This window comes from Aethalodelphis obliquidens, unplaced genomic scaffold (assembly GCF_003676395.1).
Source record: "Aethalodelphis obliquidens isolate GAN/ISIS:26980383/991018 unplaced genomic scaffold, ASM367639v1 scaffold67, whole genome shotgun sequence".
Lineage (NCBI taxonomy): Eukaryota > Metazoa > Chordata > Mammalia > Artiodactyla > Delphinidae > Aethalodelphis > Aethalodelphis obliquidens.
The window spans coordinates 9550862-9575173 of NW_020838011.1; the positions used below are offsets into that span (position 1 = coordinate 9550862).

The 24312-nt window shown below is 36.6% G+C and overlaps 1 protein-coding gene across 10 annotated transcripts in view; it reads right to left on the minus strand.

The window, feature by feature from the left end:
- Positions 1–1182: 1182 nt before the first annotated feature.
- TMPRSS11A (transmembrane serine protease 11A) overlaps positions 1183–24312 on the minus strand; it is a 54646-nt gene continuing 31516 nt past the window's right edge. For 7 of the 10 annotated variants that reach the window (XM_027089684.1, XM_027089679.1, XM_027089686.1 and 4 more), the window contains 8 exons: positions 22448–22519; positions 20424–20491; positions 18300–18460; positions 13785–13823; positions 11713–11884; positions 9263–9522; positions 6508–6650; positions 1183–4746 (listed from right to left, as the gene is read on the minus strand). In XM_027089684.1, the coding sequence (XP_026945485.1) occupies positions 4585–4746; positions 6508–6650; positions 9263–9522; positions 11713–11884; positions 13785–13823; positions 18300–18460; positions 20424–20491; positions 22448–22519 (1077 nt within the window). In that variant the 3' untranslated portion in view covers positions 1183–4584. The remainder of the gene's footprint in view (positions 4747–6507; positions 6651–9262; positions 9523–11712; positions 11885–13784; positions 13824–18299; positions 18461–20423; positions 20492–22447; positions 22520–24312) is intronic. The other 3 variants (XM_027089682.1, XM_027089680.1, XM_027089683.1) reach the window with 3 other exon arrangements.

Consider the following 24312-nt stretch of genomic DNA (forward strand, 5'->3'; position numbering starts at 1 on the left):
TTTTTCCATTAGTTGGTCTAATAATTAGGTTTTGAATTTCCAGACTTTCCTTTGAACTTATTCTCTTTCAGACTTTCCTTGTTTCTAAGTGGATTTGTATTTAGATTTCTCTCCCCACTGGCTTTAATCTTCAGATTAAAAATCTATAAGATGTCTTTCGATTTGGCTTCTCTCTAAATCAGGACCTCAGAAATTCCAGCTTTAGCTCAAAATACCACAGTTCATGGATAAGTTACTGAGCCTAAAATGTAGCATCTTTATTCAAGCTTAGATGTCCCAGGCATGTACTTATACAAACAGTCTTGACACTCTTACTGTCTCTCCTCTTTTAGCCCATGAGCCCCTGATCATTTTCATTAGTATGTATTTAGATTTCAGTGCAACATTTGGGATTTTTTTCCCTTTATTTAATTTAGTGACTTCAGGTGTGGGAGGAGTCTCCTGAACTTGGAAAACAACAAAATCAGTTTTAAAAAGTTAATCAGTTAAATCTTGATTACTAATGGATATGAAAGGACAGGCTTATGGATAATTAAAATTGTTGAACCAAATGTCATGTTTTTCATGAAATTCTAATCCTTTTATTTCTGTGAGCTTTCAAAAATAGATATTGTATATGATTTTTAGTTTTATCTCTATTGTTTCCCATTAGGCAAATTCAACAAAGAAGGGCTTTGATCACAAAAAAATTACCATGGATATCTAACAAGGCTTTTTGGAAGTACCCAGACCTCTTTTGTGAGGTCCATGAAAGAAAAAGGAGGAAAGGGACAGTCCTTGTAGATCAAATAAAAACAAAAAAAAGGAAATGGGAGATTTGCTTTTTGGCCTTATTTCCAAATATCCCTATGGGTTTGGAATGTGCTCATTTAAGGGATATAGGGAAAAGTTTTTGATTTAGAGGGGGTCCTGAAATGTCAGGGACTTGCCTTACTGTAATTTGATTGCTTCTGGTGTAGGCAGAGAGCAGGAGATCTTTAGAAACGTTCAAGAATGTGCAAAGCAGGACCAGCACAGATTGTAAAGCAGTGTAAAAGAAGGTGACCTGGGGGAAGCAGTTAACAACTGAGAACTGAGGTGTCTTTCCTTCATAGAAATCATAATTAACCTCTATTAATTTATTCCTTCACTAAACACAATATATACAGCATATTGTCCTAAATACTGTAGGGAATACAAAAATGAGCAAAGCAGTCTTTAATGGAACTTAAAATGTTTGCAGAGATAATAAATTTACATATAAGCTGTAATACAGAGTAAAGTATGAGAAATGCTCTAGGGGAAGAACAAAAACATTCAAAAAGAGTAATTTTATCTGGGATAAAAAAGGTATTCTCAGTAGAAGTGATATTTGAGCTAGATCTTATAGAGTGAAGAGAATATTGCATGCCCCACTATATATGTGTTCAGGAAATAAAGAGTAACATTCAGTGTTATAAGAGCACTGAGTACAAGTGAAACAAAAATTTTATTCGTTGTTGGCAGATTGTAAAGGACCTTACAAGCTATGGTGATGTGAATTTAGACTCTATTTGTCAGGCAAAGGGGAAATCAGTGAAGATTTGAGTGCATGAGAATAGCATTATTGAATAGCATTATAATCTAGCTACAATTTGCTAAATGCAGTAGAGAGAGGTTGAAGGTGGGGAACGCAGTGGGAAGAGGAGGTAATAACAATATGGCGTTAATAATAGTGAATGATCATTCCAGAATATGTTATAGGAACTGCAGATTCACAATCTAACTGACTTGTTAGATTGTGAAATCAATTTAGTTGGTGGGGCAAGCATTTAAAAATATGAAATAGAATAGAATAGAAATATTAGATTTTATTGTATTTAATAAGGTAGGTATTGTTTTATGAAACTTGTTTCATTTTTTCATACATAGTATTTTGTAACATATTTATGGAGCTGTGATGTAAAATATATTTCTTGCTGTGGATTGTGGTCAAGATAGAGAAACTCTACTAGAGGGTATATTCATAGAAAAGCTATCTTCATAGTAGTGGTTGATGGTTCTCTATGAATATACTGTAGGCAGGAGTATGAGAGAAACGCTAGGCACATTGTGTGTGGGAAGATCACTCTGTATTTGAAATAGCCACTGACTAAAGCATCAGTCACTTATTCTGCTGTTTCTTTTAGGAACATTATAGTGAACATACAGTTTGACCAGGAGACTATAGTTTTTGAATGCTCAGTGTCATAAATTTGAGATATCGCTGGCATTTCTGAAAATAATCAAATGTCTTTGGAACAGTAGTTCTCAAAAGGGAACAAGTTCACCCCTTAGGAGACATTTGCCAATGTCTGGAGACATTTTTGGTTATCATAATTTGGGGGGAAGGAGTGTATTTCAGGCATGTAGAAGGCAGAGGTCAGGGGCGCTGCTAAAATTCTACAATGCATGGAGTAGCCTCTTAAAACAAAGAACTATCCAGACCAGAAAGTCAAAAGTGCCAAAGTTGAGAAATTCTGCTTCAGAGTGACCCAAACTAGTTATTTAAAAGAAATGCAATTTTTAACAGAAGTTGAAAGAAAGGTTCATGCTATTGGCCTAACACAGATTCAATGATATTATTTGTAGAATGCTCTGATCACCAACTTTATTAGATTTTAAATAATATATCAGTATTTGTTTACATGTGACCCAGGATTAAGTGCTTCACAAAACAGTTTAGAAATATAAAGTTATAACTCTAAGATCATTTCTTGAACCTTAACACTAGAAATCAGAATTATATCTTGCCACCATAATAGCGAATAATTTATATGCCTATGTATATTTTTATATAAGAAAAAGCAGCTTTATCTTGAAGTGAGTTCAGAGAATTGGCAGCCAGCCGCCTAAGTGAATCACACCGTTTAAAATTCAATTTAAAACAGATTCAATAGAACTCACTGAAATTTTTATACAGCTGATGATTCAATAAATATAGACAATCATAAAGATACTTTGTAAGAAAAGGGCCTGTGAAATTTGTACCTGGGTTCTAGGCCCACTGGGGATACAAATTACCTACAACTTCACAAAGTTATTTACTTTTCCTGGCTTCAGTTCTTTGAACCCTAAGTGTACTGGCCCATATGACGTGTAGTCTCTCCTAAGCTTTAAAATTCTGTGAGTCTAAGTTATGGATCAATTTTTATGGTGAATAAATTTTAAATCTCTTTTAGGTTATTTTAGGATTTTTAAAAAAATTATTTACTTTATTTTTGGCTGCATTGGGTCTTCGTTGCTTTTAGGATTATTTTTATGCCTTATTAATAGGACATGGGGGAGATTGTTATAAAATCACTCAATTTTCTAAGTTTGGCTTATATCTCGACTGCATGAGTAAACGACGCCCCACCTATAAACCCTGATGTTTAGTCAGCGTTGTCACACAGAGTAACAGTTTCCACAAAATCTTCATTTAATTGTATCATGGAATACATGAGCCTGACTCACCTAATGTCTTCATGAGACACTTAGGGGGTTCATTTAATCACTTTGTTCATGTGTTCTATATGGTTGGTCCTCAAAATTTATATTTATTAAATTAAAACAAAAACTATTGTTTCATGGTTGCAATAGTCAGGCTGTTGCTGCAAGGCTTAGGAGATAATTGGCTGCAGCAATACACAGGAATAAACTTTTTCTTTCTGTGTGAAAGGATAATGCTCATTAATTCTTCAACATATGAACAAATTCTCATTTTTTCTAGGCATTTAAGCGTACAACAATAATGTACAAAGCTGCCTCCTGGTGGTCCAAACATGTAAACGCATCTATAAAATATCCAATTTTTGTGCCATTTTTTTCGGACTGCTCATGAAGTTACTATCACCTTCCCCCCAATTTTTGTAACAAAAATACATCTTTGATTAGCTAATTACTGTATATATTCATTAAGCAGGCTTTTTCTGGGTATATCTGAAGGTAGGGATATTCTGTGTGTGTGTGTGTGTGTGTGTGTGTGTGTGTGTGTGTGTGTGTGTGTGTGTGTGTGTGTGTGTGTGTATGTATGTTAAAGAATCACTGAAAAATTAGGGAGATTTTGCAGCAAAGGTTATAAGATCTCTGGCTTGATTTATCACCATATTTTGTTTCCTAGATATAACTTTTAAAAAAATTAGGATCCCTCCAATGGGTTTATAAATTGAAAGTATGGAAAATTTCTTTGGAAAATCTGTAAGAACTAGAAAAAAGTATTTGTGACCTCTAGAGAAATGATAGAAAATTATGTAAGGGTTTCCTAAACTCAGAGTTCAAAAAGTTTCTCACTTAAGGGAAAAAGACACTCTAAAAATCATACAGATTATCCTCAATAATTTGCATTGCTCCTCTTTTATACTCTAGCTTGCTGATTTAAAGAGCTCAGTATCTCTGCTGTATTTTTCAAGCCAGGCTAAACTGACCCACTACCTTATAAATTTAAATCCTTTACAAATTGGCTATGGGATTTTGATTGATTAAAGTGATTCTGAAATAAAACATATCATTTAATCTCACTTCATTGTACTACAACCACAGAATATATGGATTCTCATACATGTATGACCTGCATACAGCTCTCAATGTTTAACTTGTAATAGTGAATTAGAGGCCTGTTCTTGAAGTAATCCAGTTTCGGTAATAAGCCACTTTTGTGTAGACTCCAGGTTTGTTCTTTTGCCCACAGTTATCTCCCCAGCTCACAATTCCAATGAGATACCAGGTATCTTTAAGATCCTTTCCAACTAAAGGTCCCCCAGAATCACCCTGAAAATAAAAAAAGAAAAAAGAGAAAGAAAATTAGCTAAATGTAAAACTTGTTACTTAAGATAGTTTAATGAACCACATATTTTATTATTAGACAGTATATGTATAGATTACCAATTCTAGGATAATTAGTTGAAACATGGGTTTCAAAAGTTATAAAATTCAATTTCCACATTTTATTTTTTCAACTTTATAGATGAATAATTCACAAATAAACATATATATTTAAAGTGTACATCGTGATAATTTGACATATATACTTTGTGAAATGATTACCACAATCAGGTTAATTAACACACCCATCACCTCACAATACTTTGTGTGTGTGTGGGTGTATGTGTGTAGTAAGAATGCTTAAGGTCTACTCTTAGCAAATTTCAAGTACACAACACAGAAAGTCAATCTGATGTTAGTTTTTTCTGACTTCAAGTAAGGTGCCTGAGCTTCTGTTTTATCAGACAAAGCACCTCCCGATGTACCCCAGTAGCAATCCCTGTATTCCTGCTTAGACCCCTGTGCCTGAGTCACTTCCTCGATAACTTCCCCAATTTTTCTACGACTAGAGCTTTGCCTTATTATGTACTGAACAGTCATGGGGCAGGAATCTTACCTCTGCTCCCCAGTCCAGTGAAAGCTCTTTATGACCACCAGTCTTTCCAGAGGCTTATCACTGATCTTACTGTTCATCTAGATTCTCATTTTCAGTGTGTTCCTGTCACCACCTCCCACTTGCCTGTCATGGCATGAACCTCTCTTTGGATTCCCTGAATTTTAGATGCCTCCTCCACATTCTCAGCAACTGGGGCTAGATTCTGCTCTTGCCCAGCGTGCATGCTTGCAAAACTCCCTGCTATTTTTCTGACAGAGGTTGTCTATGTTGTGTAATTGGTGGGACTCTGCGCAGGGCTTTCTGCCACCTGATAACAATACAATTCCCATCATTTTAGCATGTGGAATCACCTCCTTGGAGTTTTCAGGAATCTCTCATTATAAAGCAAGTGCCTCGAGGACGAAACACACTTTACTCCTTTGTCCAAAAATATACATGCAGGATAGATGCTGGACAACAGAGTAGGCCACTGGAAAGGGGACTAGATATTCACACCATGGCCTAATCCACCTTCTCAGCATTAACAGCTTCTCACCTCTCATCCTCCTTAGGCTGAGACCCAACAGAGTACTTGGAGTTGCCTCAAATATGAATTATAATTTCACACCTTCAGAATTTTAGCTATGCTTTTTCTCTTTTCTATAATATTCCCCTCTTATTCTATAGGGTAAGTGCTCTTTATCCTTCAGGCCTCATTGAAGTATCGTCTCTCTAATACTTGTTCCAGAAATGTTCCTTCAAGCTAAAAATGTTTGTTCTCCACACTTGAAACTAATACAATATTGTAAATCAACTATACTTTAATAAAAATTTTTGTTCTCTGTTATATAATTTATAATATTACATCATAGTTCATTGTTCATGATTGTTTCCTTTCTAAATGTGAGCTCTTTAAGGAAAGGGACTCTGCTTTATGAACCTGTGGATTTTTGGTATTAAGAAAATTTAATTTTATTGGTTGGTTGATAGCATCAAAGAAACTCTTTGCTTATTTTGTTTTGCTTAATAAAACATTTAAAAATATGTGTTTGAGATTTGCATTTATAAATTTTTGAACAGACAAGATCTCTGTATTTTACTAAAATAAAGAGCATTTTAAGCCAGATACATTTTTTGAGGTCATGATATCAAAATAATCTCTCTCCACCTACCATACAGGCATCATAAATTCCTTCCAGATAGCCAGCACAAAACATCCCAAATTTTATATGTCTGCCATACATATGTGGCTGCTTGCATACATCATCACTTATGATTTTCAGTCTGGCTTCATGAAGATCATTTTGGGATTCCCCTTAAGGAAAAACAAAGTAATTTTAGTGTTTACAGTAAACATCTTAGCTAGAATGAAGTGTGGACCTTTTCCCGATTTTTTTTTCATACTAAAATTGTTGATACAGGATGAGGTTAATGTAAGCAGTTCCTAAAGAAAAAAAATTCTGTTTAATATCTGGTATATGTAAATGATAATCGTCCTTATCTCATTTTTATAAATACCTATACTAGCAAGAAAAACATTTTGTTTCTTTTTCTGGAACCTTTGTACCTTAAAAAACAATCAGTTAATGTATTTAGGACGGCATTTAAATTTTTTATTTATTTATTTATTTTATTTTATTGTTATTTTTTTTTGCGGTACACGGGCCTCTCACTGCCGCGGCCTCTCCCGTCGCGGAGCACAGGCTCCGGACGCGCACGCCCAGCAGCCATGGCTTACGGGCCCAGCCGCTCTGCGGCACGCGGGATCCTCCCGGACCAGGGCACGAACCCGTGTCCCCCGCATCAGCAGGCGGACTCCCAGCCACTGCGCCATCAGGGAAGCCCAGGACGGCATTTTTTAAAAAATAAAGTTTGTATTTCTAGATTCCAGATTGTTCCCAGAAACTTTTCAGGCCTAGTTTGCTTCCCTGGCTTGATAAAATAACTATATACATTTACTTTATCCTTTACATTTTATGAAGAACTTTCACATACATAATGATATTTAAAGGCAATGATTTCATTACCTCTTACAATTTTGGGACTCCAGATCATAAACTAGATCCTGAGTTATAGAAACCAGTATTAATGCAGAAGACAACTATTTATGATGGAAAACAATAATATCACAAGCATTCAGAGTTTCTTTATATCAACCATATGCTGATTGGGAAACTGACCCTGTAGTAGACAGAATTCTACTATGATCCCCAAGATTCCTATGTGATCTCCTTTCTCTGAGGTATGGGTGGGATCTGTGAATATTATGGATGTCATTCTCATGATTAGGTTATGTTCTGTGGCACAGGAGAGGGAATTTTGCAGATTAATTAAGATGTAGTCAGTCTGACAGTGAGTTCATAAAAAGGGAGATTTTCCAAGGTGGACCTGACCTAATCCTGTGAGCCCTTTTAAAAAGGGCTTAGGCCTTCCCTAAGTTCAGAGAGTTTTCGCTAATGGTGTTGGAGAAGCAAGATGCCATGAGCTCTGCAGCTGCAAGAAACTGAGTTCCATCAACAACCAGCTTGGAAGAGAACTCAGAGCCATAGATGAGACCACAACCCCAGCCAGCACTTTGATTGCTGTTTTGTGAGATCCTGAGAAGAGAACCCAACTAAGCTATGTCTGAACTTCTGACTCATGGAAACTGTGAGGTAATAACTGTGTGCTCTTTTAAGTTGTTAAATTTGTGGTAATTTGTTACACAGCAGTATAAAACTAATATAGATACTGATTTCTGTAGAATGCCAATTCGGGATTTATTTCTGGACAGGTGTGTTTGCTAAAATGTTTTAAAAATGCTCAAATTATTCTGTTCTTTGAATATAATTGGTGTAATTTTTTTTGCCTACTACATTATCAATTAAAAATAATTCATGTCGGGCTTCCCTGGTGGCGCAGTGGTTGAGAGTCTGCCTGCCGATGCAGGGGACACGGGTTCGTGCCCCGGTCCAGGAAGATCCCACATGCCACGGAGTGGCTAGGCCTGTGAGCCATGGCCGCTGAGCCTGCGTGTCCGGAGCCTGTGCTCCGCAACAGAAGAAGCCACAACAGTGAGAGGCCCGTGTACCGCAAACAAACAAACAAAAAAAATTCATGTCCAGTGCCGGGAAGGGTTGAAATGCATATTGTAGGTGACAGTGTAAATTCATAAATTTTTCATAAAACTAGTTGGCAAAAAGTTATAAAAATTATAGTCTAACACAACACTGTAAATCAACTATACACCAATAAAAATTAATTAAATTTTAAAAAAACCCATAGGAAACAAACAAACAAAAAAGTATAGCCTATAAGTCCTATACATCCCTGAACTGTTTCTCAACTATTGTGGGAATGCTTAATGACATTTCTCACAAAGTGTTGATTTTTTTCAAAGAATCAGCTTTTTATTTCATTAATTTTCTCTATTTTTTGCTTTTGATAGAATTCATTTTCACTCTTACCTTTATTATTTCCTTCTTCCTGTTTATTTTAGGTTTATTTTGCTCTTCTTTTCTAGTTTCTTGAAATGAGAATTTATGTTATTGATTTGAGACCTTTCCTGTTTTCTAATGTATGCATTTGCTATGTTTCCCTCTCTCTTTACTGTTTTAGATACATCCTGCATGTATTGATATTTTTTCATTTTCATTTTATTCTATGTATACTTACAATTTTCTTCAAGATTTTCTCTTTGACCTATGAATTATTTAGAAGTGTATTGCTTAATTTTTAAGCATTTAGAGATTTTCCTGTTATCTGTTACTGGTATCTAGTTTGATTCCATTATCATCAGAGAGCATACTATGTGTGATTTCCATTCTTTTACCCTAACTAATCCAACCAAACTGTGTGGAAAAGTCTGACAGAATAATATTGATGGACATTAAATCACACTGCCATAAATACAGCTTAGTGCTCCATGATTCATTTTGGGATACCCACCACCATGAAAAAGTGCTCCAAATCCTGTGACATAGACAGTTGAATTTGGTTGGAAGGACACAGAGGCTTCTGGCAAACAAACTCTTCGGATCTCATCAGTAAAGGTGACGCTGGATGATAATTGCACAACAGCAATGTCGTATTCTTTTGCTGGGAAGTGATATCTCTCATGGACAATAATTCTTTCGATATTTCTTTTCATTAATGGAGGGTTGATTGTTGTTCCAAAGCTAACAGTCCATTGATGTGGATTTGATTTACTGGAAAAGATTAGAAATGAACAGAATATATGAACTGCATTACAATAATTGCATGCAGGCTAATAAAGGAGAAAATTCCACCCTAAAACACTTGGTTGCAATGATAGTTTTCTTTGACCATATAGTCTTTTGCTACTGTTTTGAAAGATAAAATGTATACAAACGGCATCTTTGAGCTGAAATTCAGTATAGAATTATTGAATTTTAGAACTGTAAAGCACATAAAATATTATTCATTTATTTCTTCAGCAAATATTTATTGAACATCTACATGTTGAACCTTATTTGAAGTGCCGGGGATAAAGTGGCAAACAAGATAGAAAGGTCCCTGCTGGTGGGTGTATTTGATTTCAGTGAAGGAAAAAGAGCAAAACAAATTAATGAATAGATAAATAATTTCCCACAGTGATAAGGTCTATGAATAAAATAGGGCAATGGAATAGAGTACAAGGGGGTAGTTAAATAAGCCTCTTGAGATCATGGCATTTGGGTTGAGACACGGTTGATGAGGAGTCAGCTGTGAGAAGGTGGGGTGACAAGTTTTCAGGCAAACATCTCAAGGGCTTAGACCAGACAGGCTGCAGTTCAGGACACAAGGGAATTATGGTGGGGGATGAGATCGGCGGGGTAGGCGGGGGCCAGATTTTAGAGTGTCTTATACGTCGTGAATAAAGTGCTTAGATTTTATTCAAGTGATATGGCAATTCACTGGATGATTTTAAGCCAAGCATAATGTAGTCTCATGTTAAAAAAAAAAATGACATTGTTTCTTTCCAGAGAGTAGATTGTTAGAGGGCAAGAGTGAATGAGGCAAAGTTGTCATAAGTCCTATGAGAGATGACCAAGTGTGGGTGACTTCTAGCTTATGGGCTTGAGCAGCTGGTAGATCCTGGCACATACAGGGACTGGGAAGGTCATCTAGTAATGAAAGGTCCTCTAGTAAAGGCTTTGTTTTATACTTAAGGAAAATAGGGCCTTAGATGGTTTAAATTATATGCCTAGTATCACATGTCTGCTTGTCTCTCTCTGTTCTTTATAGGACACCATCTTCCACCAAAATGTATTATTAATAATGAGATTAATGTTCCTTAACTAATTAATTGAACTAACATCATCCAAGAGGGATAAGCAAAGAGACAGGTACTGCCAATATAGATACTTGTTTCTCAACCTAATTATTTCTTTTTTTTTTAAATTGAAGTATAGTTGATTTATAATGTTGCAGGTATACAGCAAAGTGATTCATTTTATATATATATATATATATATATATATATATATATATATTCTTTTTCAGATTCTTTTCCATTAGCGTTAATTACAAGATATTGATTATAGTTCCCTGTGCTATACATAGGTTCTTGTTGTTTATCTATTTTACATATAGTAGTGTGTATCTGTTAATACCAAATTCCTAGTTTATCCCTCCTCCCTTTCCCCTTTGGTAGCCATAAGTTTGTTTTCTATGTCTGTGAGTCTATTTCTGTTTTGTAAATAAGTTCATTTGTATCTTTTTTTTAGATTCCACATATTAGTGATATGATACTTGTCTTTCACTGTCTGACTTACTTCACTTAGTATGATAATCTCTAGGTCCATCCATGTTGCTGCATATGACATTATTTCATTCTTTTTTATGGTTGAGTAATAGTCCATTGTACATATATACCACATCTTCTTTATCCATTCACCTGTTGATGGACACTTAGGTTGTTTCCATGTCTTGTCTACTGTAAATAGTGCTTCTGTGAACATTGGGTTGCATGTATCTTTCCGAATTAGAGTTTTCTCTGGATATATGCCCAGGAGTGGGATTGCTGGATCATATGGTAGCTCTATTTTTAGTTTTTTAAGGAACCTCCATACTGTTTTCCATAGTGGCTGCACCAATTTACATTCCCACCAACAGTGTAGGAGGGTTCCCTTTTCTCCACACTCTGTTCAGCCACAGTTTCTTTATTTAAAACCTTAAGGACCTGATACTAGGATAATGACTACTACCCCTACTGACTTTCCAAATAAGTGTAAGTGTAACACAATTTTAGAAAAGAAACTGAAAGAAGTTTTTCTCATTTTACCTCAGTAATATTTGGGGACATTGATTATTACTCAGAAGATGATAAAACTCAGAGGTTTTTTTTAAGCAGTAGTAGTAGCAGTAGTAGTAGTAAGTTAACGTCAATCACTTACATCCTAAAGCAGTGCGCTGCGGTAACAAGCCACGTATTACTAATCAAGGTGGCGCCACATTGATGTATGTCATTATGCTGAAGGGAAGCTTGCCAAGGCCAGGAAGACTTGCCTGCAATCTCTCCGGATGTTATTCTGTTCACTATTAATGGAACAGCTCGTTTACCACAACCTGAAAGAGATGACATCATTAGATTGTAAGAAACATCTCTATAATCCCTGATACAGAGAAACTAGTAGAGTACTGCAGTGCAATATTTGCATGTCATTATATAAACATGTACAATATTAATATCCATCCTCTGTATTTCCTGATAGTTGATGTTTTGCTTACTCCCTCCCTTTATAGATGTGGATATATATTGCCTACTAAAGCTATGTAAGGCTGTAAAGTGTTGACACACCAAAAAGTGTATGTCCTGAGGACCTGCAGTGTCAATTATCCAGATGTTCTGGGAGCTCCTACTAAGATTATTGTTTCCCAGTTTTAGATGTTCCCACCATGTTACTTTGACATGAAGCCCTCACCAAAAGAACTAGTCAGAGAAGTAATTGCTAATTCCTTGGAACTCCTACCCCCATACAGTTTTCTGAGTGACTAGTTCCTAAAGTGAGCACGGGTTAATGTATCATGACCAGTCTCTTACTCTTCGGGATGGAGGGTTCTATGTTTCCACATAAACATCACATTCACTATTGGTAGGAATAAATATGTACTTTATTATGTGCATCAGATCAGAGATTAGTTTGATGCTTAGGGTTCCTGCTAAGAATTAAGCCTGTTTAAAGCATGGTGCTCATAAAGAAAACATGGTAGGTTCAATTCTTGTTCCAACAAATTAGGTATCAAAAAGGAAATTCACTTTACTGGTACTGATTACACTCCTTCTGTGGCCAGTCATTTTAGAAATCCCCATCACTCTGCCATCTCTAGTTTAGACTACCATTTTTCTCATCTGAAGGACTGCAATAGCTTCCCTGTTCATCTCCCTGCCTCCAGCTTTGCTCTTCCAGTCCATTCTCCACACTGAAAACTGAGTGACCTTTCTGATGTGTGTAAAACCCTTCAGTGACTTCTCGTTGCCCTCCAAACAAAGTCGAAATGTTTCAGCATGGTTCTGGTCCTTGATCATTATTAATCACACCCCTTTCCCATGCCCACCCTATTCTATATTACAGCCACACTGACATTTTTCAATGACAAGAAATGACCGTGTTCTTGCTTTTCTGAAGACATTTTTACATTCTGCTCCCCCTGCCCGAGACACTCATTCCACTTGTCACTTGATTTTCTGTCTTTCCTTTCACCTCAAGGATCACTTTGTGACCCCACAAGACCAGGTTAGCTGGCTCTGATTGACTCTCATAGCACTGTGCTCTGTCTCTGTCATAGTGTTTATCACACTGTTTTAACATTTCCTGATTTATTTATGTCTTCCCCTACCTTCAAACTCCTAACTTTAGAGGAGGAATCATGTCTTATTGACACTTGTATTCACTTTCTGGCACTTGGTAGATGTTAAAAAATTATTTATTGAATGAATGAATAAAATGTATAGTGTGTTTGCAAGACACATGAAAATGAAAGAACAACTTTCCTAAAATTCATCACTGCTATTATAAAATCTTTCAAAATTTAGGTCACAGTGATATAAAGTGAGTGAGTGGAGCTGCTGTCAACCATCAAGATGGGTATAATAAGTAAATTTTATAGGTCAGTCACAAATTATGGGGTCTATCTCTTTCCCATTTATCACTTTCTCATTTTATTTCTCAGTAGAAAGCATATTTCATAGCATTCAAAAAATTAGCAAGGCAAGTTTATTTATTCCAAACCAGAAATATATAATTTCTTCAAACTGCCCCCAAATTCCCACCATGTAAAATGTTTTTCTTGAACATTACAAAAAGATTGGTCTTAGGGAAAAAAAGTATTTTCATCTCTTACTCAATTGTTATTCTCTCCCAAAGAAAATGTGGGACATGGGTGGGAGATTATGAGGTAATATTTGAAGATATTATCCTCCCTGATATGGAAATTGAACTTGTTTTTACAAGTTAACTAGACTTACATGCTTGGACAGTTAGCTTCCCTGTCGATGAGCTCATTGCTGAAAAACAAAATAGAGCAAAGAATGATAATTTGATATTCTTCTGGTTGGTCTCAATGACCAGAAATTATCAGAGGATACTGACCGCATATGGATTCTAGAAACTTGAGCATATAGATCAGTCAGGAAAGTGGTTATCTGATATAACAGAATATGTGTACAGTTTTTGTAGAGATTTATAGGCAACCGCTGATTAGGTGGGTAATACAAGCAGTAGGTAATTAAGGCACAAATATTGGATGATCAAAACTCACAAATCATTTGTATTAATACAGAACAGTGGTTTTCCAATGGTGCAGGATAAAGCTTCTTTGGATTTTATTTAAGGAAATAGAGAAAGAGGGGAAAGAGGGAGCAACTAGATGGGGTCTTCAGGTTCAAACCCAGGCTCAACCAGAACAGGTCTGCTTTTATCTCTTCTCTTTTTTTTTTTGTTACCGGTACGTGGGCCTCTTACTGCTGTGGCCTCTCCCGTTACGGAGCACAGGTTCCAGACGCGCAGGCCCAGCGGCCATGGCTCACGGGCCCAGCCGCTCTGCGGCATGTGGGATCCTCCCGGACCGGGGCACGAACCTGTGTCCTCTGCATCGGCAGGCGGACTCTCAACCACTGCGCCACCAGGGAAGCCCTATCTCTTCTCTTTATTTAAGATTTCGCATAAGCCTTTCTTTGGTCAAAGGGTTTGGGAATGGAAAAAAAAACTTTGAAAACTACCACATAAACTATATTTAAAATACTTCTAAAACATGGTTCCTAAATTATTAAAATTATTTTTTTCTGAGGTATAAACTACTGTATATTCTTATCAAACACCGGCTGAATATTGGTAAAGGCCAATTATTGGACAGAATCTAAGATTAAATTCTGTCATTTCCAACAAAGTTAGGAATCTGATAAAGGAAATACAAACATTTAAACTTAAGCTGATGGACAGTTGCATGAAAACTGTGATGTTTTTCAAAATAAAAGGGCTTAATGAGTAGAATGAGGGTAGATTGGTTTTACTTATTTCTACCAATGCCATGTTTCTCAGACTCATATTCTTTGTATCTAATTTCTCATTATACACAATAAGAATGTTTCTTTCTGCTTACCTTCTATAAATTTCACTTGGGAAACTAGTGATAATGAACTCTACAAAGTGGGAGCTCTTGAGAATATCCAATTCAGGGATACCCTTAAAGGCATACCTAAATCATTATATGGTGAAGAATCAATTTCTCAGGTCAGATTCTCAGTACTTACTTACGAAAGGAACTCAATTTTCAGTCAAATATAGTTTTAAGGTAGTAAATTTCTTATTTTATGTTTTTAAATGTAGGCATACCTTGGAGATATTGTGGGTTCGGTTCCAGACCACTGCAATAAGGTGAATATTGCAATAAAGCAAGTCACAAAGTTTTTGATTTCCCAGTGCATATAAAAGTTTACTTTTACACTATACTGTAGTCCATTAAGTGTGCAATAGCATTACGTCTTGAAAAAACTATATATATATATATATATATATAATTTTAAAATACTTCATTGCTAAAACATGCTAAAAATTATCTGACACTACAGCGTTGCCACAAACCTTCAATTTATAAAAACACAACATCTCTGAAGTGCAATGAAGGGAAGTGAAATAAAAAGAGGCATTTTAATATGTCACATGTTAGTAATAAATTAAAATGGAAAATAGTATAATGTTAGACTTCTTCAGTTAAAACTTCTTCAGCTTAGTTTGAGCAAGATGCAAATCACCCCTTTCCAGGAATGATACCAGGGTGAGTGTAATAGTTGGGAGTGTAATTGAATTTTTAAGGAAAGAGAATGATTACACCTGGAACTAAACTACCCATACACAAGTAACTAGCTGTTTCACATTTCCAGTTTTGACCAAATGCTTTTACTTTCCACGTCTAGAAGTGAAAAGAAACATTAACACCTTAGTTTTGAAAGTGACCCTCTAACACACTTCTGAGTTGGGAGTAATCATATTCAGGTCAGTACATGCTACAAGTAACATGATGATAACTGGAACCCACATCAACAACAGGTAGGCAGTGAGCCGCTCTTCCACAGCCATGGTGTTTGCAATTCAAAGGAGCTGATTTTAATTTTGCTCTGACACATTACATCACGTGAAAGACCCACACCACACACTTATTTGTCAAGCCAAAACACAGATTCTTGACAAATTATGGATAAATCTTGGGCTGCAGGGTTGTTTCTAGACTTGGTCTAGAATTTCTGTGGTTCTCCATTCATTTGAAGTCCCCCAAATTAAGTTTTGCTGGAGAGCAATGTTTTTGTCTGTAAGAATTGCCTTGAGGATTCTACTGAGCTTTCTACTAAATGGGCCTTTCCTAAGTACTAGTAAACACTGCTCTTTTTATATTTGGAAATTTGGAAAACTTCAAGGTTATAGCTTTTTCTACCACCAGTTACTCACATTAATGCTTTCAGGTTTCCAACGCATATGCACAATTTGCTGGCTTTCTAAGAGGTTATGGCCTATATGTTCCATATTCTATTTTCCTGTGTATCTTCATGGTATTTCTGTGACTTCAGGAATAACAAACATTATCATTGCAAGTTTATAGATGAGAAGATGGAGGCAAAGGCATGGGCCAATTACTTGGGTGTTCCTGCAGTGACTCAGTGGAGTTAGAATTAGGTAACTCTCAAATCAGGTTCTCCATCAGCACATCCTGCCCTTTACTCTACTGTAGTCATTAAAATAAGCTGCAGGTCACAAACTGAACCTATAAGAAACAAAGAGCCCAGACAACTGATGACCATTTCATACTTCATTTCTGGTTTCAGATAGTTCAGGCTTTTAAGTTCCTGGCAGATTAACTGGTTGTTGGAAATTACATAGAACACATCATGTAATTTATCAGAGCTTCCACTATTTCACAACCTCGATTCATTTGTTTCCCCACAAACAAGAAAACAAAGAAGGTGGATTAAGCCCTTGACAGGTTCTTCCCTCCTGGGTTGGGAGAGGTCCCCAGGTTTATTCCCTGACTAGCTGACTCTTTGTCTCATCAGCAAACTCCTGCCCATCCCATTCCTGCAGATTTTCACTTCCTGGTCAAGTTTCCTCTTAAAGGGTCAACCAGACCCTTGCAAGGGCAGGGCCTTCTGTTTCACATCTGATATTAATCACACTTACTCTGAATCTCTTCTGTGACTCATAATTCTGGTGTCCCCTGGAATTTGTACGGGAAATCTGCACTTGTCTTCCAGAAATAGATGCTTGTGGAAGCAGCTTAATGTACAGGGTTAAACAGGTTTCTGTCTAGCTGGTCTCAGAGTCTTTAGTATGCTAATATAAGGGATGAATTTCCAAGAGGTGAATATCATAGACTGAATTTCTGAATGTGTTTGACCACACCCTTTTTTCACAAGCCTCTCAAGAAATTAGTAATCTAGATTTGAATGTTTGCTCCTTTTTTAAAAAAAGTTATTCATTTATTTTTGGCTGCACTGGGTCTTTGTTGCTGCACACGGGCTTTCTCTATTTGCAGCGAGTGGGGGTTACTCTTCGTTGTGGTGCACGGGCTTCTCATTGCAGTGGCTTCTCTTGTTGCTGAACACGGGCTCTAGGTGCACGGGCTTCAGTAGTTGTGGCATGCGGCCTCAGTAGTTGTGGCTTGAGAGCTCTAGAGAACAGCTTCAGTAGTTGTGGTGCACAGGCTTAGTTGCTCTGCGGCATGTGGGACCTTCCCGGACGAGGGCTCGAACCCATGTCCCCTGCATTGGCAGGTGGATTCTTAACCACTGCACCACCACGGAAGTCCCGAATGTTTGCTCCATTTAATTATTGGAGTCCTTAGCCTTTTTTGCCCCTCTTTCACATCTATAAAGGTGAATTTGCCTAATTCATAAGAATATAGAAACTAGACGCTGCATGTAAAGGATATAGAGAAGGGCCTTGATAAAGATTACTTCTCGTTCCTATGATTTCTTTTCTAGTTTAGTGATTTTTAAAGCATTACTTATAAGAAGGCTTTAGTGGCTCCAAAATTGATTTACCATTTTCTCAAATGCCCATAGGAAAAAAAGTTAACATAAACTCCATAATTTCACTGTTTACAGAAACTATTCATATTTTTAAAAGGCAACAAATGAGCTTATGTTTTAGAAACAGAAAAACAGTTTTTGCTAAACACTTGGTATTTTCACCTGCTTAGTCATGGAGGAAGTGGCTGGCTCAGATTGACTATGTTAGTGGTAAAGGTTTGATTTTATTTCTGGATGAGTGCCAGTCAATTACTACAGAAAAAAATCACTTGACAACTAACTTCAGACATGCTTTCATCAGAGAATAACAAAACCTTTAAAAGTCACTTTTTTAACTTGAAATTTTTTCCATCTGAATTCTAGCCATTATTTGGAATAGAAATAATGGTAAATAAGTTTATGATTAGACAAAAAATGGACTTAATAGAGAACTTCACATCACATAGAAAGGCACCTACTTACCATTAACTTCAACTGACGAGGCATTTATTGACAAAGCTCTGGTGTTACTTATCTTCTTATATAACATGCTACGGATTTTCCTTTTTCTCACTGCCCTTGACTCAGCAGAGGGGAACTGGAACACCATAATCACATCTACTGTCACACCATCTTCCTCTGGACTGTGACACACAAGAGAAAGGTACTTGTTCAAAAAATACATCCAGTATTATCTAACTCTCTTTTCTGTATTGTCTTCTCCTGAATTATGCCTCAGTTGTTGAAAGTGTCAAGAACTAATCATCTCACATTGATAACTCATATATGTCACTTTCTGACTCAAGATCATTTCATATGTTCCCTCTTCAAGTTTTCATTATGTTCTGAGTGAATTTTCCCCATTAATTTGAAGGCTTGCTATAGCATTTGAGTTAGACTCAGACACCAAAATTTTATCATCAAAATTATAAACCCTGAGAATTGGAAAAAACTTTAATGGTGTCTTTGGCCAGTCCCTCGTGTGATACCTTCATCAGCTCTACAGCTTCCATGATAAGTGGTCATCTAACCCCAGCACAGTAATTAAAAAGATTTACTTCTCTGAAGAGGGTATTTCTCTTTGGTCAGCTCTGATTTTAAGAGAGCTCTTCACTTGGAGTTGAAATATGTCTCCCTAAAGCTTACATTCCATAGGCTTAGGTCTACCAATTGGGACATACATAAAACATCAGTTCCCTCTTCCACATAAAATATTTGAAGACAGTGATATTCTTGGTGTCTGAGTCTTCTCCAGATTACACATGTCCAGTTCCTTGAACTTTTTTCATATACACAAGTTCAAGCCCCTTCACTTGTGGGGTTGAATTTTTCCATACTCTTAAAGTAGGAAAACCAAACAATTAAAGGGCTTTAAGAAAAATGGAAACCTATGTGTTGATCTGCCATGTCTTTTATTTTTACATTTCAAAAGATCCAAGCTCTAAAAACCACTGAAGCCCTATTTTCCTGAATTCTTCGATTTAAAAAAAGAGGGAATCATATCAGTTTAAAGGCATTTTATATATTGTGGTTCATTTTAGGCTTTGGAATGTGAAGATATAAATAAACAGAATTTTATGTCAAATTGGTAAATATACAATCTAGTAATTTTCCCTGTTTTTAAATCAGAGGGAAAACATTGTTTACCAAGTGGGATTTCCCTGGACCCACACAAAAGCTTACAAAATGATAGTGGCTACAAATTCAAAGGAGTTCTTAAGACTATGATAATTTTGCTAGGATGCTATGGCAAGTCAGAATTTAAAAACGGAGGGCATGAAATCTAGAAAGTTTTGGGAAATACATGCTTTTTATCTCCTAAATATTATAAAATTTATCCAATATATATTGTAAAATCCTTCTGGAGGTCACTAGTTACTCGATAAAGGTATAAGGAACTTGGGGTAAGTCTGCCAATAAAGCATTAGCCTATTGATGAGAAAACCGATTATTATTTCCTTCAAATAGATCTGTCTGACTATATTCATTTTCTTTAAGAAGATGAGTCACACAGGCCCATATGTTTGTATCTGTTACGTATATGTTCTGCTATGAGCTTTCCAAATAACACAACTGAAACCTCTGAGCAATTTCTGCAAATGACAGGAGTCTTCCCTCTCCACCACAACAAGCAGAAATTCATTAAAACAGGAACATCTTTTTGTTTGGGCATGGCTCCTCTAACTAGGGCTTCATTACAGGTAAGACTTATGATCCCATTTTGTAGTCAACTTTGCCTTCTTAATACTTTTGAAATGACATGTGTATTGAAAGAATACAGCTTGGTGCATTCAGTGACATGCTGCTGGGTTTTCCCAAAGCTATGGTTTCTGATAGTCCCAGGCCTTATAATCAGTTGATGGGATTTGAATCCTGGTTCTGTCACTTGCGGAATTTTGAACATATCACTTAAGCTCCCAGAGTCTTAGTTTTTATGTTTACAAACTGGTGATCGGCCCTGTATCTTGAGACTGTTGTCGAAATAATATTTATAAGAAATCCTAGCCAAAAGCCAAGCTCATAGAGGCAACAGTATATGAGGGTTCCTATCTCTTTTGCCCTTTGTCACTCCAGGATGTGAATCCACCTTTGCCCAAACATACATACGTCAGTTTGACTACTTGGTTCTTGATATAATGCTTGTTCAAGGCCGAATCTATAAATGTATCATCCACCTGTTATTACAATAAGAGAGAAACTATGTGTTAATAAGATATTTTATAAGAAGAATATACCCCTGATTAAATGTTAAAGCAATAGAAAAATGTTTTAACGTGAGTAATATCATGATTTAAACCAGTGGTTCTCAATTCCAACTGTGCAACAGAATCATTTGCAGAATTAAAAAAAAAAATGACTTAAGATGCTGGGGCCCCTCTCCCAGAATTTTGGTTATAAATTGTCTGGATGGAACCTAGGCATTTGTATTTGTAAAAATCTCCCCAGGTGACTCTAATGTGCTGACATAGGTATCTCGGGTAAAGGTTATCTTCCTAAAACTCCACAGAAGGTGAAGCAGAAAGTTGCAGAGCAGAGATGGGACATGGAGGGAGGCCTTGAGAAGTGGTGGAGAGAACCGTGGCTCAGTGCTGGGTTTGAAGCCTGCTTATCCTGCTGCTCTTGAACTGGGTGACCTTGGAAAAGTTGCTGAACCAAGCTGAGCCTCAGTATCCTAACCTCTAAAACAAAGATATTGCTATGCTACTCATAGGGTTGTAAGGATTAAACACATATAAAATGCTGGGTATATTTTGGTAGTAGACTGCCGGTGGATCAGGTTAGCCCCCATTCTGGCATCACAGGTCTCAGATTTCTCTGCAGGTCTTTGGCTATAAGTACAGGGAAGAGGCATTAGAGATTTAGGAAAGAGCTAACAATTTTCTAATTGTTGTTGATTCTGAGCCCTAGGGTAGGTCAGGAAGGAAGAAAGAGTAAGGTGGTTTTACAGGTTTAGGTCAAAGTTGTGTTCCTCAGGTTATGTCAACAGGGGAGGAGAACAAAAACTACTGTTTGGGGTCCATTTGCACAGAATTTTAATTGCCTGCCAAGACATTATGATGCTGTGACTTATCACACCTAGATTTTTGCTTGCAGTATCCCCCAGTGACCACCTGGTGGCAACAGTGTCATCTGAATGCAGGCACTGCATTTCATATTTGATAGTAGAGGAGCCAAATGTGCTCATCTATTTAGGACAAAAATTATGTCCTAAATCCTTAAGAAAGAGACAAGAAAACCACCTCTCATTTTGAAAAACCCAAAGAATGGAAATAAAAAAGAAGACTGTTTCAGAGATCAAGGAACAAGTTGTGACTTCCTTAGCAGTATCAGGCATTCATAAAAAGCTTAATTGGGAAACAAAATATATATCCCCCTTACTCCTTATAATAACTGTATGAAATAAGAATTATTTTGATTCTTATTTCATTTGAAGAGGAAACTGACACTCGGAGACATCATGTGAATTTCCCTAGCATCATGTGGATTAGTAAACTGGGACTTAAATCTAGGTCTTCTGTCTCTAGGTCCATCTCTTATCAGTCACACAACCTCCATGTTAAATGTGATGTACATTTTACTTCAATTTCTTTCATAGAACATACAACAATAAGTTATAACATAAACAGTCGATTGACTTAAAGTATAAAACTTTTAAGCATATATTTGGTAATATATTTTTAAACTTTAGATCAAAGACAGTATTTAGAAAATAGAGAAATTGCTTGTATCCAGAATATACACTTACTTGTACTTAAATAAGAAAAGCTTAAATGGGCTGAAGAAATGTGGGGTTTATATGTTAGAAATGAAATTATTTTGTAAGATATGTTTTTGCAAGACCACTAATTGTTTTAATCATTTCTCTTCCGACATACACAGCCAGTCCTATTACTCAGTATCTGGGGGAAATCCAAAAGAAAAGAAAAGACTAACCAAAACAAAGGGGAGAAAAATGACCAGTATTAAAAGGAAAAAAAAGTAAATAGTGTTTGGGAATCTAAAGAAGTTTGGTTTGTAATTATCCTCTGAAATTCTACCCGCGATAGATCCCTTGGCTGTTTGTGACTTGTTGGTGAAGGTACTGGATTAAGTTTTTGACTCTGGATGACATCATTCATCTGGCAAAATACCTGCTGAGAAGAATATCTAGCCCCAGCATCCATTCCATCTTTGAATAGTTCAGGTGTCTGGGAAGATAGGAGCTGAAAGAATAATATAAGAAGAATCTAGGTAGAAGTAACTTTGGTAATCACAGAAATATAGAAGTCTCTTCTCTATAATTCAAATTCCAGGACCGTGTCCCTATAAAGCCTCATTGGTTGGGTCTGGGGTGAAGCCCAGGATCTTTATGTTATCCTAAAAAATGCTGGGGCACAGAGACTAGCTAACAGGGTTCCTACACTAAAGGAATTTAAAACAGGGAAATCAGAGAAAACATGAATGTAAACTTTATTGCTGAATGGAGTTTATGTAAGAACTAGCTTTCTAGAGACCCCACCCAAAAATGTTTCCCTGGCAGATTAAGGCTTATTTCATCAGAAACATTCTGCCAGCACTTTGGCATTCTAATTCTAAATTCTCAGAAGTTTCAAAGGACACTTTTTTTAAGCTGTGTGCCAACTTGTTCTAAGTTTATTATTTACATATCTCAATAGAGTTAGTGATTTATAAATCTATCTTGCTCCCATTTGGAGCCATTTGTAGAGTCTTGTAGTTGGAGTTAGTCCCTCATGTTGAACAAAAGACCTTCTTTCAAGGTAGTACCTCTTTATATTTGATGATTTTGAAATGCTGGAAGTTGCACTAAGTTCTAAGAGGGCAACTGCATGTTAGTTGGGTGTTTAATGGAAGAGTTAGGGAGAGGCCTTCAATTCAAACAAACAGACGGGCCCAGCAATTTAGCTCTCATTCCCAGACTACCTCTGTTCACACATGTAGCCCGCCTTTCAGTTTAGATGCTTCCCAGCTTGCTCCTCTCACAGCAGTCTTTGTACTCACATAGGGGTGTTTCAGAGCTGAGACCACTAACTTCAGAGAGATATGCCACTGAAGACTGGCCAATGGAATATGAAGGCAGTTTCTACCAACATCTCACCAGATGAGTGCCTGATAACTAAAAGTTTAGAGCCAAAACATGCCAAAAAAAAAAAATTCAGATCCTGTTGCTTTCTCCTAGTTATAATAAGAGTGGCACACAAAGGATGGTATAAGAGATGCTTTTAAAAAACACACCTTTAACCTTAAATAAGGTTCAATTGAAGTTGCTTTACTCCAGGGCTGAACTCAAGGTAGAAATAGAGATTAGAGCACAATTGCATTTGAGTCTCTGGTCACAGAGTCATATGTTCAAGGGCCTCACCATCTGTCATTCATCCCCACACCCACAACCCCCATCAACACCACCATTACCTTTCATGCTTGGTAGTGCTGTTTTCAGGCATGTCCTGTTTCCCTCTGTACTTGCCCTTCTCAGGCTATTCCTTTGGTCTGTAGTCCCCTCTCTGATTCTGCTGGCTCTGCTTTTCTGAATCACAACTCTCCTTCAAAGTCTATTTCAGATAAGACCTACTTTGGGTTTATTCCTTGAACCTCAGAGTAATCTTTCCTCTTCCTGTCCTAATTGTTCTTATTCCTCTTATATCTTCTACTCCTTAATATAGTTATTTATGAAAATATATTATCTCCTCTACTAAACTGCAAACCTTTTATGGATAGGGACAATCATTCTTCTTTTCATACTCTACAATATGTAAGAATTCAGCATGCTTTTTTGAATGAATTAATAAAAGGAAGTAAAAATTTGTTTATCAGAAAGCCTTGCATTTATCAGGAAGATTTTATTAGTGCTTTTAATGAGATTTACATCAGATTGAGATCAGTGCTCCTAGAGAAAAAAGAAAACTGCACATGAAGTATTTGAGGGGAATTTTTTCTCCTTGTTGACATTTTCAGTAATTTGATTCCTATGGATTAAGAACTCCTACCCATTGATATG